This window comes from Limulus polyphemus, unplaced genomic scaffold, assembly GCF_000517525.1.
Source record: "Limulus polyphemus unplaced genomic scaffold, Limulus_polyphemus-2.1.2 Scaffold113, whole genome shotgun sequence".
NCBI classification, from domain to species: Eukaryota; Metazoa; Arthropoda; class Merostomata; order Xiphosura; family Limulidae; genus Limulus; species Limulus polyphemus.
This window is the reverse complement of record NW_013665723.1, coordinates 801,807-820,375: the sequence shown is the minus strand read 5'-3', so window position 1 is coordinate 820,375 and position 18,569 is coordinate 801,807. Positions and strand designations below refer to the sequence as shown.

Genomic DNA, 18,569 nt, shown 5'->3' with positions numbered 1-18,569 from the left:
CAAACATTCGCATTATCGTTACTGTAAATCAAAAAGTTCATGAGAGTAAATATCTTATCTCGTTACTTAATCAATCACCTTTGAATTTATGACTTAATATAGAATCCAATGAACTAATCTAAGCAGATCATGGTCGAATATGGAATATATTTTTTTTGCAGTTCACAAAAACAACAAAAAAACTACAACAGTAACAAATTTTGGCACGATTTACTTATCTAGTTTCTCTTACAGGACGAAATAAGTCAATATTTAATACTTTCCGAAGTTCTTAAGTTATTTATTGTTTTTATTTTTGTCGTGATGGGTATATTCAGTAATGTTTAGTTATCAGAGAGAGCCTTTTCTATGAGCATCCACCTGCTCGTGACAGACAATTAACTTTTGGTCAATAGGAGAGACAGGAGGCAGAACAAGCACGTGCCTTGTCCAAGCCTTCAAACGGGTATTATAAAAAAAATTAATATATAGTTTCTTGTCGTTCACGAGCCAGGTTTGGTAAGGTGTTTTGATTTAACATTACTATGTCGGTACACGGCTCTTTTCATCCATCAAACTCTATCGCTGTTATTGATATCAGCTATTAAAGATGTCTTTTAGATATAGAAGAGATTCTTGTGGGCTGAAAAATGAAATATGCAAGGTCATGATCATACTTTATACCTGCATAGAAGTGAAACACAACTGTTTGAGATCGTAGTGTGTCTGAAGAATGGTGTATTTAAAACTATTTCTTTATCATGGCCACAGCCCTTTAGTATCAATACTCATCGTTATTTATGGGAGATTTATGTCATCACTGCAAATCAATGTGCATGCTGTCAGTAGATAGCATTTTGTATTTTGGTTTCACTTGAATTTACAATATCGAAATTTTTTCAATTATCATTTATCGTGATTACAGGTTCCAACATTTTGCATATCATTGGTTTGGTTATTTTTTTCGATAATTTATAAGCAGGCTGGATAGAATTTTTTTCCTAGATAATAAGAAATAGTTGGTGGAGATAATACAGGAGTTGATAAGCTAGGAATTTCTAGCCACCTGTGGAGTATAAAACACTAACATATCTTGCACCTGAAGAATTATGACGTAACGCTTAGATGTAGGGCGATCTACAAATAATACGTGAAACACTACGGTTTCATAGAAAAAAAATGATAGAATTATTGTGTGGGATAGAAATCTCAGTTGTATTTAGAACTTCTTCAGGGAAGCTGTGTATTTATTGAAGTGGATGTTGCTGATATAAATTCAATATGGAAATGTTCACAACCTAAATGCTTAACCCTTGGAAAACCAAGAGTTGCTTAATGTACATTATTGATGAGGGAGAATTCTTACAGACTCTCCTTTATTTCTTATGAAAAATATAGGAGTATATAAATGTGTGTGTGAGAGAGTATATATATCTCTCTCTATATATATATATGTATGTATTATTGAATGTACATTATTTGTTAATCCTGAACAAAATGCAAATATTTCCAATAAATACTCCATGCTAGTAGCGATATACTCACAAACAAACACTTTGATCAAAAAATAATATTGTATTCCAAAATTAGAAACTGCAGCACATACATAAACATAACCAAAGCAAAACATAATAAACTCACTAAATACAAATATTTAAAAGGCCAGTTTATTAATTAACTCGACAGAAGAAAAACTAGAAAAATAAGAAATGAGAGTTAAACCTTTAGTCTATTAAGGAGTGTTTAACTATGAAAATATTTAACGTTCTTATTGCAAGCCTTTAATAAAAAATTTCAAGAACATTATATAAATTTTTTGGTAACGTAATGTAACTGGGAAAATAAATTATGGTTCGAGCTTGGAGGAGCTTTATAATGTGTATTTTTACTTCAGAAATTTATACATACTTAATGTATTTATATAATACGTATAGCATAAATACTATCACTGAGTTGAACAACTTATGATTTTCAGTTAACTATTTCATAATTCTTAGGATGAATTTACTGTTGGCTATAACATATCAAATTTATTACAAAAGTATGATCAAAGTAATGTATTTGTTTTAAAACATTTAATATCAATTATAGCTTCTCTCACAAGGTAAGACCTTGAGGCATAAAAAAATCAGGAAATTTGGAACTAAACATACATTTTATACTGTTTAAATATGAAACTTTGCATAATATCCAAAATCTCTCCGTTAAACAAAATATTTCACGGGTGTTCATTAATGTATTTCGAAAAAATCTATAGTATTAATACTAGAATCTACACTCTAAAACTGATATTTTTTATGTAAAGGGAACAAAAGAGAAATTAGGAAACCAAACATGTATTTTTCATTCACCCCTTATATAATGATCCCTTTAAGTAGATGCTGTGATATTTATATATTTTCAAGTTTAAGTTAACAACTATAAAGAAAAAACATTTAAGTAGTTAATGTCTGTTTCTGGCTTGTAAGAATTCACATAATCTAAATTGGTCTTATAGCTATAATAAAAAAAGGCTGATTGTCTACACATGTAACTTGCGTTTCATGCATTATTCACAATCTTAGGAAATAACAGGCTTCACGACGTAATACTTGCACTGATGCCCATGCACCAATTTTCTTTCTAAGCTTAATACAACCTCTTGTAAACTGCCTTGATGCAAGTAGTGGGCCTAATGGACCTGTGTCTGCTGCATGATTGAACAAAACGTCATTAGTTGACATTACTGAAGCTTTCACTTGAGCATAGCCGAGCAGACCCGGCTAGAAATTATACTTGTCTCACGGAGGTAAGGCTAGGGCCGCTAGGGGATGGGAAAGCAAAGCTTTCCCCTTGAAAACCACCTGTCAACTATGGACATTTGTCAAACACACTTAGACCGTATCCCTCCGCCTTTTCAGGCCAACCACCCGAAGAAATTATGCAAACGAGATGCATGCTTTGTAATGCAACGAACAGAACGTAACCTCTCTTAGAGTTATCACGAACATCAAAGAACACAGGTCCAGGTGATATAAATCCGGTATACAACTCCTGGTGGTATAACGTACCGTGCACGGAGCAAGGTACACATCTTTTAGTGGTATGATATACCGAAATATTGAGCAGGCATACACCCACCCGTGGTTAAACATAAATATCCAGAATTTCATATCCCATTGATATGGTATAAAACGTAACGAACTTGGAATATATTCAATGCTGGAAAGGCAATTAAAAAAAAAGAAATTAATTAAACTAATGACAATTTATAATATGATACTTTTTAGTTATTTATTCTTTTAGACTATTGCTAGATAACATTTCGAACTAATATTAGATAAAAACAATACCAGTATTTTGATTCATTTAGTCTTTTATAGCCAGAAAATGAACGATACAATTATCGAAAAAAATAAGGTTAAACTTTCTACCATTCTACACCTAATAAGCCACCGGTTAAGATTAGTATCTTCTGAAAAATAGATCTTCATTGAAAATAATACGGTTTGAAAGCTTTCGTTGTTTCGTAGACAACTTCTCAGCCACAAAATTATTTGAATAAAAAAATTCCAAACGTTAATAAAACCGGAATTTCAAAACAACAACAACAACAAAAAACGTTTTTTAAAGCAGGACAATAAAAAGTAACATTCTATAACATATTCAAATCCGGTTGATTTTCGTTGTCTCTACTGTACTGCTTTTTCTCTCTGACAAATCACTCATGGTAAAATATAGTGCTTAAATAAAATGCTATTTAGGGTTTTAGATCGTTTTTGTTTTTGTTTATTTTTGCGATGTGCTCCTTGTTAGCTGCTCCGTGCTTTAACTGCATAATTAGAGTTTACAAAATATTTTTTATTAAGTCTAATCTTAACTGATGTAACGAGCATTCTTCCTCGTAAAATAAACTATTTTGAATGACTGTTAACTGAAAGTTCGAAAGTTGCTGGATACCTTGTTAAACAAAGACATGTACAATATTTTAATTTCAGAAAGCTATAAAAGCTATAAACATTTGACATTTACCTTCATGGCATTGTTAGCGTCTTCACCACAAGATTTGGAACTAGAACCACGAGTTGCGTCACCTGCTCTTTATAAGGACTGTTCTCCAAATAAAAGGACCTACATACCCATGTCCAACCACTGAAACTAAGCATTATTTATGACTCCCTTACACTCGGCTGTTAAAAGACTAACACGAAGACGCCGGCGATTGTAAATTCAAACCATGCATGCATTAATGTCTATTCCTGTACCACACTAATTCTTCTCAGCCAAAATCATACGTTTAGATGAAAGACATAATTTAGATACGACTCTCACACACACTAACCACAAAGTTCGTCTGTAAATGTAATCGTATACAAAGCTCGCTCTGACGTTAAGAACTAATTTTTTCTTTCTTAACTGGAGCCATAATTTTTTTCTGCTCGTCTAAGACATATAAATATTATTTACATTTAATTCTTACTTGTAACTCTGTATATTCTTCGCTGGACCGTCCTACTAAATAAACATTTCTTTAATTACGTACAACCATTGAGGTCAGAACAAAATAAAGGGGAAAAAAAAGGTGTTCAGCTAAACTTAAAGCACGTTTTAAATCTCTTTTTGAAAAAAAATCTTTGTTTGTTTGTTGATGCTAAGGGTAAAGTTGCACAATGGGCTATCTGCAGTGTGCTCACCGCTAGGATCAGACTACTAATTTCAGCTCTTTAGCTTACTGATGAGCCACCGAGTGTACTTTGAATAAAACGTATTCCAATATATAACAAAGTAATGTTTTATAAGCTTTAGATCTATATGCCAAAACTAATTTGCATATATATATATATACATGACGGTAGAACAAAATGTTTTGTTTGCTTCCTTCGGATATTTATGCAAGTCTACAAAAGGGCCATCTAAACAAATCCTCTCTAATTTTGAACTGGTATGCTAAAGGAAAGGCAGATAGCCAACGGCACCCATCGCTAGTTCCTGGGCTACTCTAATTGAATAGTGGTATTTGACGGTCACTCTTATAACTCATTTAATGAAAGTAACAATTACGATAGGCATACATACCAGTTTTTCGAGAGAAAGTGACAAATTTTTACTATTATTTGAACTTTTTTTACGTTTCAGATGATTGAACGATCTTTACACATGTGCTACTTTTAAAGCTGAGTTTTAATATAATTTATTGACATTGTTCCTTTGTCTAATTATTACACATTCTCATACAGAATATATTGTAATATAATACGCCTTGTATCATTAAGACTGTTGAATTAGCTTTTAATGTTAGAATTAATTGTCGTAGTTAGACTTACTATGCAAAGTGAGTGATTCCTTAACTTTTTGTAGCTTTAAGTATTAATTAACAAGTGCAATAACTAGTGACAATTGGTTGCTGTATTACTTGTTTATTACATTATATGTGCAAACTTCAGAACAGTGCCCAATCTTCTTACTTTTTTAATTATTAATAAAATATTTTGACTGATTCAACAATAATATTCCATAATCCCCCCCAAGTGGAAGAATTACGATATCTCCCTCCCCGTTATGCGTGAAAATTAAAATATTCGTTTCACTTGTAAACAAAATAACTTTTGTATTTTTGTATTTTCTTGATGCTTTAATACATCTACACCAAGCTTTCTGAAGTTTTAGGTTATCTACACAGAAAATAATCATAGAATATTTTGTACAAAGTTAAATTAGCCCGAAATAATTGTGTATTTGAATTAGTTAAGCTGCAGTAAATTTACTGAGAAAACAGAAGCATCTAAACTGAAAAGTGGTTTGAACTTTATCTGTTCACCAGTTTTACTGCCGTACTTAAGTCAACTATTAGCTTTAAATCGAAATCCCTAAAACCAAACGTTATACTATATACATGGGCGTCCGCAGACATTTTTCTAGGGGGGGAGGGAAAAGTAGTGTGAAACTGTGAATTGAATAAAAAAAAAAATCATATACATATGCTGAATGAATAAAGAATTATTTTTAAGCTATGATAAAGCTAATTTACTCCATTTATTAAGCTTAATTCGAATCTAAATGAAGCATTTTTGTTTAATTTTGTAATTGTTAATAATTTTTTATTGTGACTTTATTCTACGTAAAACGTATGTATTACTTCATAAAAAAGTTGCGAAAAGAATAATGAAAGACAAAATTCCCATAAAATAACGTAATTCGTTAAAAACTTTGCTCTTGTTATTTTCTTCTACTGAAAAGACCAAATGAAAGTATAATTTCATTATAAAAAACTACCAAGTTTGACTACCAATATTTAAAAATCTAATCTGTACTTGCAAAGCCGTAAATTTCAAGTGAGTCTTTAACTCATCGTAAGATAGCTTAGTACGAATGATGAATGACTTGCTCATGACGACTGTGGTGGAAATAAAAGACTAGGATACCCCAGACAAAACATACTGTACTTCACTACCACCCCGTGCTTAAAATCTCACTCCAAGCTGCACTTTCTAGTAGTCCTATCTCAATTGGCAATACTGTGGTTTGGGCCCTAACCTACTATTAGAAGGTAGAGGATGAGGTTCGCATGCCATTGATTTACAACTTTCCTGTTTAAAAGGTAAGTCACGAAAGAAACAACAATAAACAAGTCGGATTTCTTCCCAAATCCACTTACACATAAATCAGTTCACATTTCAGTTTCAGGTTAAAATAAATTAAAAGTTTGCCTATCTTCAGCCGAAACCTCTTATTATCGTTAGAACCAATCACAAAAATGTATCATCTACTACTGTTTTACTAGCTTAACTTTCTATATCCAAATTAACTTTACAATTAGATCTTACATTATTTGTGTGTAAAAATTGAATAACTTACAATTATATTTACATAAATCTCTATTTCTCCATATATAACTATAAGAATAAAAGCCACGTCAAATCAACTGTAAAAAGTATCTAAATCTGTATGTTTGTTTCAGCGTAAAGCTTCACAATGTGCGATTTCCGAGCTGTCCACCGCTCGGAATCAAACCCTACATTTTAGCCTTTAAGTCCTAAAAAACTTATCGTTGATCCACAGACGGACTGTAGAAAGTACAGACAACGTTCATATAAGTCTCATGTATTTTATTTTTTCGTAAAAAATCCAATGTCTTATTTTAAATCAGAAATGTCGTTTGTGTGAATTTACTTTTTTGATAGGAATATTGATTCCTGGTCTTATAGTTTGTTTTCGTCGTATCACGTTGTTTACATAACTTTCTATGTACTTATTTCAGTACTATTATTTAATAAAAACGCAAATATAATTGTTTATTTATTTGAGGGTTTTTTTTCGGTAACTTGAATTTCAAGATGCTGGACACACATATACTAATTACAAAGTAATGTGCTTCAGTCTGAACAGTTTCGTCCACAAATTATATCATTGACGCAATATTCTATGCACACAGTGAGAGACGACGTCATTACATCCATGTATTAGCTTTATTACATAGAATAAGAAGTCATACAATGTTTCTTTAATAGTTATTTGTGATTGTCACTACTGAAGAGTCAAAATTACCGGATGGACATGATAAAATACTTAAGTATATATATATTACACAGACTCAGAGTTATACCTATAGTCAGATAAATATGCATATAACTAAGCAGTTTGGTCTTATAATTTACTGGCTAGACTGATTTATGAATTTCATTTTAAAACACTGCAGAAGTTTCAAGTTATCGTATCTAAAAACTGTACAAGAGATAACAAACCAAATTCAGCTTAGTCTTAGAACTTTGTCCTCCAGGAATTACTACAAGTTTCTACACTTTTTAAGTTTCTTATTTCACATCTTTAAAGATTAGAGCCGTACCTCATGACTGTGAAAGAAGGTTTAAGAAAATGCTCTTACTAACCCGAAAAACGTCAGCAAGTCAACAAAATATAAGTATAAAACGTGTTGTGAAACAATAAGAAGTAACCCAATTTTAAGTATTTGTGTCAAACGTAACACAATTTCTAATCTCACTACCATTTATAAAAATAAAAAATGCATGTAAGTGTAAGATAAACATACACTTGAGAGTATATGTAACTTATCCGAAAGGAAAATGTGTTTAATATTCTGAATACAAGTATTAGCAATATTACCTATGTAGATGCTACACCATAAGTAATAACAACATTCATATAAAAATGATATAAAAAAAGATCATAAGGTTTTTGGTAGACAGAGTGTAATCTTACCATCACTTCTTGCTTAATGAATTATCTCAAAATTTAAAGCCTAACTATATTCAGAAATAAACGTGTTGAGTCATTCTGTCTTTCACAATCATTACGACTGTTGAATATACAGCGCAAAACTTGTTCTTATAGCTCAGATATTTCAGTATTAAATGACTAGATATCAATCTTTATCGTCTTAAGTCAATTCATTTTGCTGGGTGTAATTATTTATACATCTGATTGAAGAGAAGAAATGTTCTCTTAAGTGCAACATTTTAATGAACCATTAAGCACATTTATCAAGTTCACTTTAATCTCAGCAATAGTAACAGAAATAATAACAGCAAATAAAATGTAAATATCAATACAGAGCAGGTATGTTTGAACAATCACTTGAAATTATTAAGGCATTCGTGATATCTGTATAACTGATATTTGTATAAACTCAACGTTTTTAGTATTTATTACTTTTAGTGACTTCACTTAATAATAATTACATGTGCATATTAATAGAAGAATTTCGCAAGGAAAATAAAATAAAAAAAACAACATAAATAAGTTATAAATAGATAGTTACGCTTTACATTATACTTTACCTGTATTATCATTAGACATATTGAAGGTATTTTTCAGAAAAAAATATTGAAGTATTGAAAAAAGAAAATTAAAACAAATTACAAGGTTTATTTGAAACCCATACAAAAATATACTAAGTTTCTTGATTGCAGATAAATATAGTTTCAATATGTTCTCAAACTAACGAACTCTAAAGATTTCGTGACAATTTAAATTTTCTATGAATGTGCGGATAATTCTTATTATGGTTAGATAAAGTTCCTTGGAAAAACATTATCTAAAATATCGACATAACTAAGTAACCCTACCTTTGTTTTTGATGTCCTGGGAGAAGCAGCACTCACATCGACGGCGTATACTTCAAGTTCGTAAACGTGAACTTCATTTTCGCGGTCTACAATTGTTGCTGTAGTTATTACCCCATTTTGCTTATTGATAGCGAATACACGTTGCTGCGGATAAACACCGGAGTAAATCCTGATCAAGTAATACTCTATTTTGCCTCCTAATTGACCACTAGGGTATTGAGCACGTACAGATAACACTGTTGTTCCTATTGGCTCATTTTCGAAAATGGAACCTGAATATTCAGAAGCAGAGAATACTAAACCTTGTGGTCGCTTCATCGTTCCAATAACAGTTAATTTGTTTCTAGAGGATTTTCTACTGGATAAGACAGCTTCGTCTGTGGCTTGCACGATCAAAGAATAGATCACTTTAGGCTTTTCTATTTGCCTCGATAGATAAAGCTCTCCTGTGTTTCGGTCTAGAAAGAAAATACTTTTTTCTCCTTCTATCAGCTCGTACGAGATTACACCATTAGTGTTAGCGTCTTTGTCAACAGCAGATAGAGTCATAACCTTATAGCCACGATCTGAATTTTCAGGCAAGACACCTGCATCCATCGACACAAAAGTGGGTGCGTTGTCGTTGATATCTTCTACAATAATTGTCACATTTTTCTCAGTAAATAGTCGACTAGATGGAAGAAGAGCCTGATCAGTAGCAGATACAGTTAGCCTAAATGTGTCACTGAATTCGCGATCTATCTCTTGGATGGTGTAAATAACTCCTGTGTTATGATCAATAGCAAAATGATTACCAGGAGGATCTTGGTGAGTCAAATTGTATAAAACTTTCCCGTTTAATCCAGAGTCTCTGTCTTCTGCTATAACAGTTACCACTGGGGTGTCTATTGGTATACCTTCTTCGATTTGGCGAACAATTGCTACATTGGAGAAATATGGAGGGTTATCGTTTACGTCTATTATATTAATTTGAAACTGTAGGGTTGATATTAAGCGTGGAGCTCCTCCATCTATCGCACTAATATTTAAGTAATAAATACTTTTTTCTTCGAAATCCAGTTGACGGTCCAAATATAAAATGCCTGAAGTACTATCAATTTGAAAGGCTTCTTTAATGTTTCCAGCTACTATAGAAAATGATACTTCACCATTAAACCCTTGGTCAGCATCAGTAGCAGAAAAATGGAAAATTTTAGATCCAATTGGTGTTATTTCGGATATTTCAGCCAGTGATTGTTGTATAGTAAAAATAGGGGAGTTATCATTTTCATCCAGCACGTCAATAGTGACAATGACTGTTGAATTATGTGTGAATTCCTTTCCAGTGTCACTGGCCAGTACTTTTAGATTGTACCTAGACTTCTTTTCTCTATCAAGTGTTCGAGAAAGTGTGATTTGCCCAGTATTTTCATTAATTTGGAAGTAACTGCCTTCATTTCCAGATGCGAGAAAGTACACCACGTTTCCACTGACTCCTTCGTCTGCATCTATAGCACTTACACGAACAACCTGGGTTTGTAATGGTGCTCCTTCTGAAATGGCTGCTTTGTAAGGCATGCGAAGAAATTGCGGCGCATTGTCATTGACATCAGTTATATATACAATTACCTTGGCCTCATCTCTCAGCCTTATTAGCCCACCATCCACAACTAAAACTTCTATTACTATGTAATCATGACCAGTGATTTCGATCTGTTTCTCTCGATCAAATTTTTTTAATGTTCTGATAATACCACTTTTAGGATCAACTACAAAGTCGTTTTGATTTGTACTGATTGAAAATGTTAATTCAGCGTTTCTATCCTTATCATTATCATCTGCAGAGAGCTTTCCGACATAAGAGTGCAGTGGCTCATTTTCAGAAATATAAAACGTCAAACTGTTGTTATCAAATTTAGGAATATTATCATTTACGTCAATTACATGGACGACAACAGAGACTTCTGAATTTCTAGACTTTGTTCCATTATCTTTTGCTTCAATAATGAGAGAATAATAATCTCTTTCTTCGCGGTCTAATGTCGATTTAACATATAGAAAACCATCAGGAAATATGCCAAATTTATTCTTATCATTCCCTTCCTTAATTTCATATAGAACGTGACCGTTTTCACCCGAATCTTCATCTGAAGCGGTAATACTAAAAAACCTGTCATTAATAGGTATTGATTCCAACACAGAAGTTTCATAAGATATACGTTCAAAGACTGGAGTGTGATCATTCACATCTTCAACGGCAACAACAACATGTTGCCTAGAAGTAAGAGGTGGAACGCCTCTATCTGTGGCTACTACTTCTATATCATAATTACTATTTGTCTTAAGCCTCATAGGTTTATTCAGGTAGATCATACCACTTTCTGTATTTATGGTGAAAATATCATTTGGATTAATGGAAAGAGAATAGCGAATTTTACCGTTTATTCCAACATCCAAATCTTCAGCTTTTGCAAGATACACTTCATGACCTACTGGCCAATTTTCTAATACTTTCACAGATGTAATGGACGACGCAAACTTCGGAATGTAATCATTCTTGTCATTCACTTGAATTTTGACATCAACTGTAACAAAACTGTCTTCATTATATGCTGTTATCACAAGATGGATAAATGTCTTTATTTCACGATCAATTCTTTGAGCTGTAGTAATACTTCCAGACTGGTCATCTATATGAAACCAACCCAGAGAGTCCCCTGAAGTAATGGCATATTTCACTTGGTCCAAGTCAGAGGTATGCTTGAGTGAAACACGACCAACTTCTCGACCAATACTAGGTTCTTCGTCATTAGAATCTTCTATCACTAAATACTGGTAAACATTAGGCTGACTGAATTCTAGTGAATATTGCTTTTCTTTTTGATCATCAATATAAATCATAACAACTGCGTTTTCTGTTGCTTCCCGATCTCCAGGATTCCTAGCTCCTATTATAAGTTCATATCTTGATTTGACTTGTTCCCTGATAGCTGCATTTGTTTTAATAACACCCGTCAGTTCGTCAATCTCAAACAACTCATCATTACCTTTAACATTGAAAAACGATATTCTTGAGTTTTGACCTTCATCTAAGTCTGAAGCTGTTATTTTCAGAACAGAAGTTCCTATTTCCACGTTTTCTGGAATTAATGAGAAATAGCGTTTAGGGTAAAATACAGGATTATTGTCATTAACGTCCAGAACATTCACTTGAACGTCTACGGTTGATGAAAGTGAAGGTATGCCTTGATCCTGAGCTACTACTTTGATAAAATATACTGCAATTTTCTCTCTATCTAACGTTGACTTAATTGTTAAACGCCCAAATATACTGTCCAGTTCAAATATATTTGGATACTTTTTGTCTGTTTCTTGGTCCAGATAATACAAAATACTTCCATTTGTCCCTAAATCATTATCTGTTGCTGACATTACAGTCACCAAAGAACCAGGAGGAGCATTTTCAGATAAAGAAATATTATTGAATCCTTTAGAAAATACTGGAGCTTCGTCATTCTCATCTAATATCTGTATTTTGAGGTAGGTATGTGCCCAGCGCGGATTAGGACCGCCATCTCGTGCAGATATTTTTAGTTCTAGAAAATCTAGTTCCTCCCGATTCAGTTGCTGCGCTGTAGTTATTAATCCTGTTTGAAAATCCAAATTAAACCAGCGCTTTTCGTTTCCTGATGCTATTTCATAATAAATATTTGAATTGATTCCCGTATCTTCATCAGTAGCTGTGATTCCAGCTACATAAGTGCCAACAGGGACTAGTTCACTTAGTACTGCAGAGTATTCACTTCTCTCAAAAACTGGTTCATGGTCGTTCACATCGTTCACGTGGATAATTAAAAACGTTGTAGAACTCCTAGCAGGTGATCCATTGTCTGTGGCAGTGATTGTCAAGTTATATTTACTGATGTACTCCCGGTCTAAGACACCATTCACTCTAACAATATCAAAACTAGGCGTAGATTCTAACCTGAAATGAGACTGTTCATTACCCCCTTGAATTTCTACGATGGTTTCACCATTTAATCCTTCATCAAAGTCAATTACACTGACTGCTGCCACAACAGACCCGTTTTGAGCATTCTCGTCCACTGTGGCGGAACTTGCCGTAGAGGGAAAAAATCGAAATCGGATAATAGGATCGTGGTCATTAGCATCTAAGAGATTGACAGTGACATAAGCTCTACCATCCTGCCTAGGTGATCCATGGTCCCTAGCAAATACAGTAAAAACACAACTTTTAGAACAATTCTCCACCGTGGGACAGTTCTTTGGACAAGATAATAAATCATAAGTAGAGATCACTCCTGTTTGAGAGTCCACGGCAAATTGCGATTCTGTCTCACTCAAAAAATAAGTAATTTTTGCATTATCGCCAATGTCATTGTCGGTTGCATGAACTTCTAAGACACTTGTTCCTAGAGGAACACTCTCATTCAAGCTTACCGAATAATCACTATGGTCGAATATTGGAGGATTGTCGTTCACGTCGAGAATAGTAATATTTAACTGTAAGAATCCTAGCCTGGGTGGACTCGCTCCATCCTGAGCAGAAATATTGAGCTGATAAAAAGATGTAACCTCTCTATCCAATCTACTAGTGGTCTCTAAGTGCAAGTAGGGCATTTCTCCACTAGGATTGGTTGTCACTACCAATCGAAACACGTTGTTTTCATTCCCTGAGACTATTTTATAATTTGTTGTGATGTCATTAATCCCAGCATCACCATCTGTTGCGGTGTCCAAGATCACTCTGGTACCAATGTTGGCACTCTCAGAAAACGTAACATCAATACTCGGCTCAGGAAATATGGGCGAATTGTCGTTTATGTCTAAGATTATTATTCTGACCTCGATGGGATAAGTTGGCTGGCTACTAAGTATCACTAGGTCAAAACGGTCACTTTTAAGTTTTTCCCTATCTATCTTCTTAGTCGTAGTAATGGTTCCTGTGGTTCCGTTTAAATGAAACTCTTCTGGAATATCATTGAAACGATAAGTGAAATTTCGCTTTATAGGAATAGTCCCAATAACAGTACCTGCGGCTTTTCCCTCCTCTATTTCAAACTGAACCCTTGTATCTACTTCTCTCGACCTCATGGCGACTCCAGTTACTTGTACACCAGAACCTTGGGCCTGGGCAAACCTGACTATTATGGACAACAAAAACCCAACCATCATATAGAATTTGAAACAAACCGACCATGATCTCCATTTGCTTGGTAAGCGTGACACAAAACAACCATAAACAAAATATTGCATTTCTGACAATATACACATATTTTCCCTAATTTCTGCTCCCAACATCTTACCCTCTCTATTCAAATTCATATTTCTTTGCCTTATGGAAACGCCATCGTCATTTAACATTCTGATTTCAATGTTGTTGCTACATCTGTAACACTTCATCCCGAATGAAATACATTGCATGTAAATGTGTCATAATATTGGTATCTAACAAAATACGGCATACTCTATTCATATTACTTAGGGAGTTTTATAACTTTCATGGTATAAATGTAGTAAAACAAGTATAGAAACAGTTGGTTAAGATGGTGTCATTTGGTAAACTTCGGAACGAAGTCTTAGAAACATCTTTCACTGTGTAACTCAACACATATTAGCTTCTAGTAGCGACTCACAAATACCTGGTGAACAGCTATAACGGCCGGAGGCACGGGTTCAAGAAACACAACGTAGTCTTGACAGCGACGGCAGCTAGACTGGATGGATGAAACCTGCTCTCCAAGTTGCTTCACCGGTGGCTGGAACTCGATACTAAATAACACTTTCCACACTTCTGAAACACACTAATACGGGTAGTTTGTATATATATAAAAAAAGTGACAGAGCGATGAGATCAGACAATTATAATATCGTTTTAGTCGCTTCTTCTCATCAGACACACTCAATATAAAACGCGCGGAATATTATACATCGGTTGCCTGTCCTACCGTGATTCTGGAATAACAGGGCTAACATGTCAGTAGGGGCCAGGGCCACATTCCAAGGAGGTGGGCGGAGCACTGACGTCGTCCAGCCAGCAGCCTATGGAAGGAGTCGGAATACAGAACCCTGCGGTCACTAGCGGGGTCGGATGGACTTTTTTTCTTACGAGTACGTGTTGCTAAAATGTATTTAGCTGGACAGAAGATTGAAGAAACTCTTGTTTGACCATTGTATAATTTGTTTTCTCCTCTTTCTGTTACGTGTTTAAAAAAATCCGTCTGACATTGGCAATAGACGTGTTGGGGCTGTCCCATTCGCTAGATCACGTGGCATTTGACACAGCAACAACAAAGAACCAATGTATGATAAAATCATACTTGTTGTTACTATAAGCTAAGACTAACTGGAAGATTAACGACGATACATCAAAGTATCCCTCAGCAGCAACAACAAAGACGCACCCTTAACAACACAGTTTGTTTGAAACATAATAAATTTAATGATAGTTCAGACTAAGTTTTCTATTAACATAATATATTTTTTATTGTTAGACAAAAAATAAGAAACCCTATAATCCGAGCGCTTTCGAAAGGTAGACATTTCTTCATCAAGGGAAATTGATCTTTACATGTGTTAAAAACCTACTGTTATATGTCTTAAGCATAAATAAACTGTAATAGATATAATGGTCTTTCAAATATATATATACATGTGTGTGTTTTTGTGTATCGTTTCCATTTCCAGCTACAATATGCAGTGACCTCACTGGTATTTAAGAAGGATCAGCATTTTTTTTCATGTATACTGACAGTAAAATTATTCTTATTTAGTTTGCGATCATATTCGAAAGCACTTCCTTTTAAGCCTATAATATGTCATAAAGATGACAACTTTTCTTAATATTGATAAAAATTACTTTATTGAGTTGTGGCCACAAAAAATCCTGGGACGTGAATATTTAAACAATTTTTTAGCGAAAGCTTATCATTTTGCTTTAGACTAATCTTTAGTCGTTCTATCAGTATTTCTCTTGCGATGCAATAGTTTTTTCTGAGAAAATAAAAACGGGAAGATAGCTAAGTAACAGCCGTGAGATACGCAATAGTTTTGCATTCTTGCTGTTAACTTAACTTTATTGTTTTTAATGAGAAACCTCACTACAACCTTCTGTTGAATAATTGTTATATTTAAAGTATTACATGACAACAAACATGGTAAAATAAAACTATAAATTTGGTGCAAAATACTTGACAAATTTAAAAAGCAATTTCTCGGCGATGTAAAGTAATAACAACATGTTTGTAAACGGTCAATGATGCGTTTGCATAATGTCAATAGGTAAAAAATGTATGCAGTTTTTGATGTGAAGAATCTCAAAGTTACACATGACACTTTATACGTTAAACTTGGCATTACCGTTTCATCTTGAGCTTACTTATAATATAAATTTGTATGTAAAAAAATGTATTAAAAAAGGTTTTATTATTTCTTAACGAAACATACAAGATACTTTTCGTATTAAAAACAGGATAACCACGGTGAAACAAAGCAACGTGTTTAACCTTCGAACGTTTCGGATTTTACACATTCTATCATCAGTGAACTAAAGTGTTTTCATAGAACATACATATGTAGTATATATATATATACACACACACACACGTATATATATATATATACACACACACTATATATATATATATACACACACATATGTATATATACATCAGACACACACATATATATATATGATATATATATACATACACACATATATATATGTATATATATATACATCAGACACACACACATATATATATACATACACACACATATATACATACATACACACATATATATATATACATACACACATATATATATGTATATATATATACATCAGACACACACACATATATATATACATACACACACATATATACATACATACACACATATATATATATACATACATACATGTATATGTGTATATGTATATATATGTAAACAACAAATAGTACAAGTTCTAATATTGAGAAGAAAATGTATACAAAATATACAAAGGGAAAGAAATAAGTGAATTTTACAAAGGTTAAGAATATAATTTATTAAATAACTATATCAAAAGAAAGAGAGCTAAAAGGAACTGAGGTTATTATTTCGACTTGGATGTTTGTCTGAGTTACGTAGACTTTCTTTGATCAGAATGATTTTGAAATTATCAATATATAAAGGGTGTTTGTGTGCTTTAAGATTATGTTGTGGTTCGTGATGTAAAACAAACAAATTCGAATCAGTATGAAGTATCATAATATATCATTACTATCATTGCTGTAAATTAATTCGTTTGATTTTACAGATGCTCTGTATAACATCAAGTACCTAATATCATGGAATTTGTTTTATTTTTAGCTATGTTTTGTCGAACTGTATTTACTGCTACTAAATAAAGACTTTTCTTGTCACACGTATCTTCAAACAAACATTTATTGTTCAATGACCGCTGATCTACCAGCATAACAAACATGTTGTGTCAGAAATATAACAATCTTTCATTCATGACATAATCTTAGCTTCAGTACACTACTTTAAGTTACTGTGTAATTATTAACTGAAAGGTCAAACCCTGCAATGGCGGTTCCAGGATCCTAGAAAGGGGTGTGGATCAAAATAGCTGAGTATGGAAGTACGATCACGAAAACTAAAAAGATAATATCCTTTCAAAATGCTGATTCCCGTTTCTTGTGAGGTGAAACTGAAAAGGGATGAATATCTTTTTTTTTCAATAAAAACTAATTATATATTCCAGTCAAAATCTGATAACAAGTAAGTCTAACTGCTAAGCCAAAAGTTTAAAAGGAATTGGAAAAGTTATCGTACAGAAAAGTAGCCGATGAAGATAGATTTTGATTACAAGTTTGCGGTATTTTTCATACCTAATTGTTACGTATGAAAATACATGTTTTTCTTTGTTGAGATATCTTATGTAGAAAAAGATAGTTTGTCAGTATATCAGGGTAAACTTAAATACATAAGAATGGGGTATTTATAAAGATATGAGAAACTTTGTCATTGCGTCTAGTGCTATCTATATAATTGGAGTGAATCTGTCTGGGACTGTGTAATAGTATTAGTGTTGAGAAATAGTAGCAAGTTAGCAGTTTAGAAAATATACTATTACTATATGCTAATTCAAAAAAGAGAGAAGAATTTAACTTTTAGAAAAAAGCAGCAGTAAAATTTATTACAAGTAATAAACAAACGTTTAGGTATGAAAACTGAATTAATCTTCCGGCTAACAAATGAAAGTAAAACCAAAATACTTTTGATATGAGATAGGAACTGATATTTGACTAATATTCTTTATAAGCAAACAAAACGTAGAATCGATATTATGTAACGAATACTATCATTATAAACTGTTTAGGGTATTTATAATAACAAACTTATTAAGTAAAATTATATCGTGTTAAACTAATTTATGCCGTATACATAGTTTTCATTTATTTTACTGATGTTCATCGTAAAAGTTCAGTGTTCTTAGGTAAAAGGTTTACAAATTTGTTTGTTTGTTTTTGATTATGC

At 33.0% G+C, this 18,569-nt stretch overlaps 1 protein-coding gene across 1 annotated transcript in view; it reads right to left on the bottom strand.

Annotated features, from left to right (window-relative positions):
- The window catches only part of LOC106471517 (cadherin-related tumor suppressor-like), a 140,258-nt gene extending 126,045 nt beyond the window's left edge, over positions 1-14,213 (bottom strand). The window contains 1 exon segment of the mRNA XM_022401017.1: positions 9,042-14,213. Coding sequence (XP_022256725.1) covers positions 9,042-14,213 — 5,172 coding nt within the window.
- Positions 14,214-18,569: the final 4,356 nt, after the last annotated feature.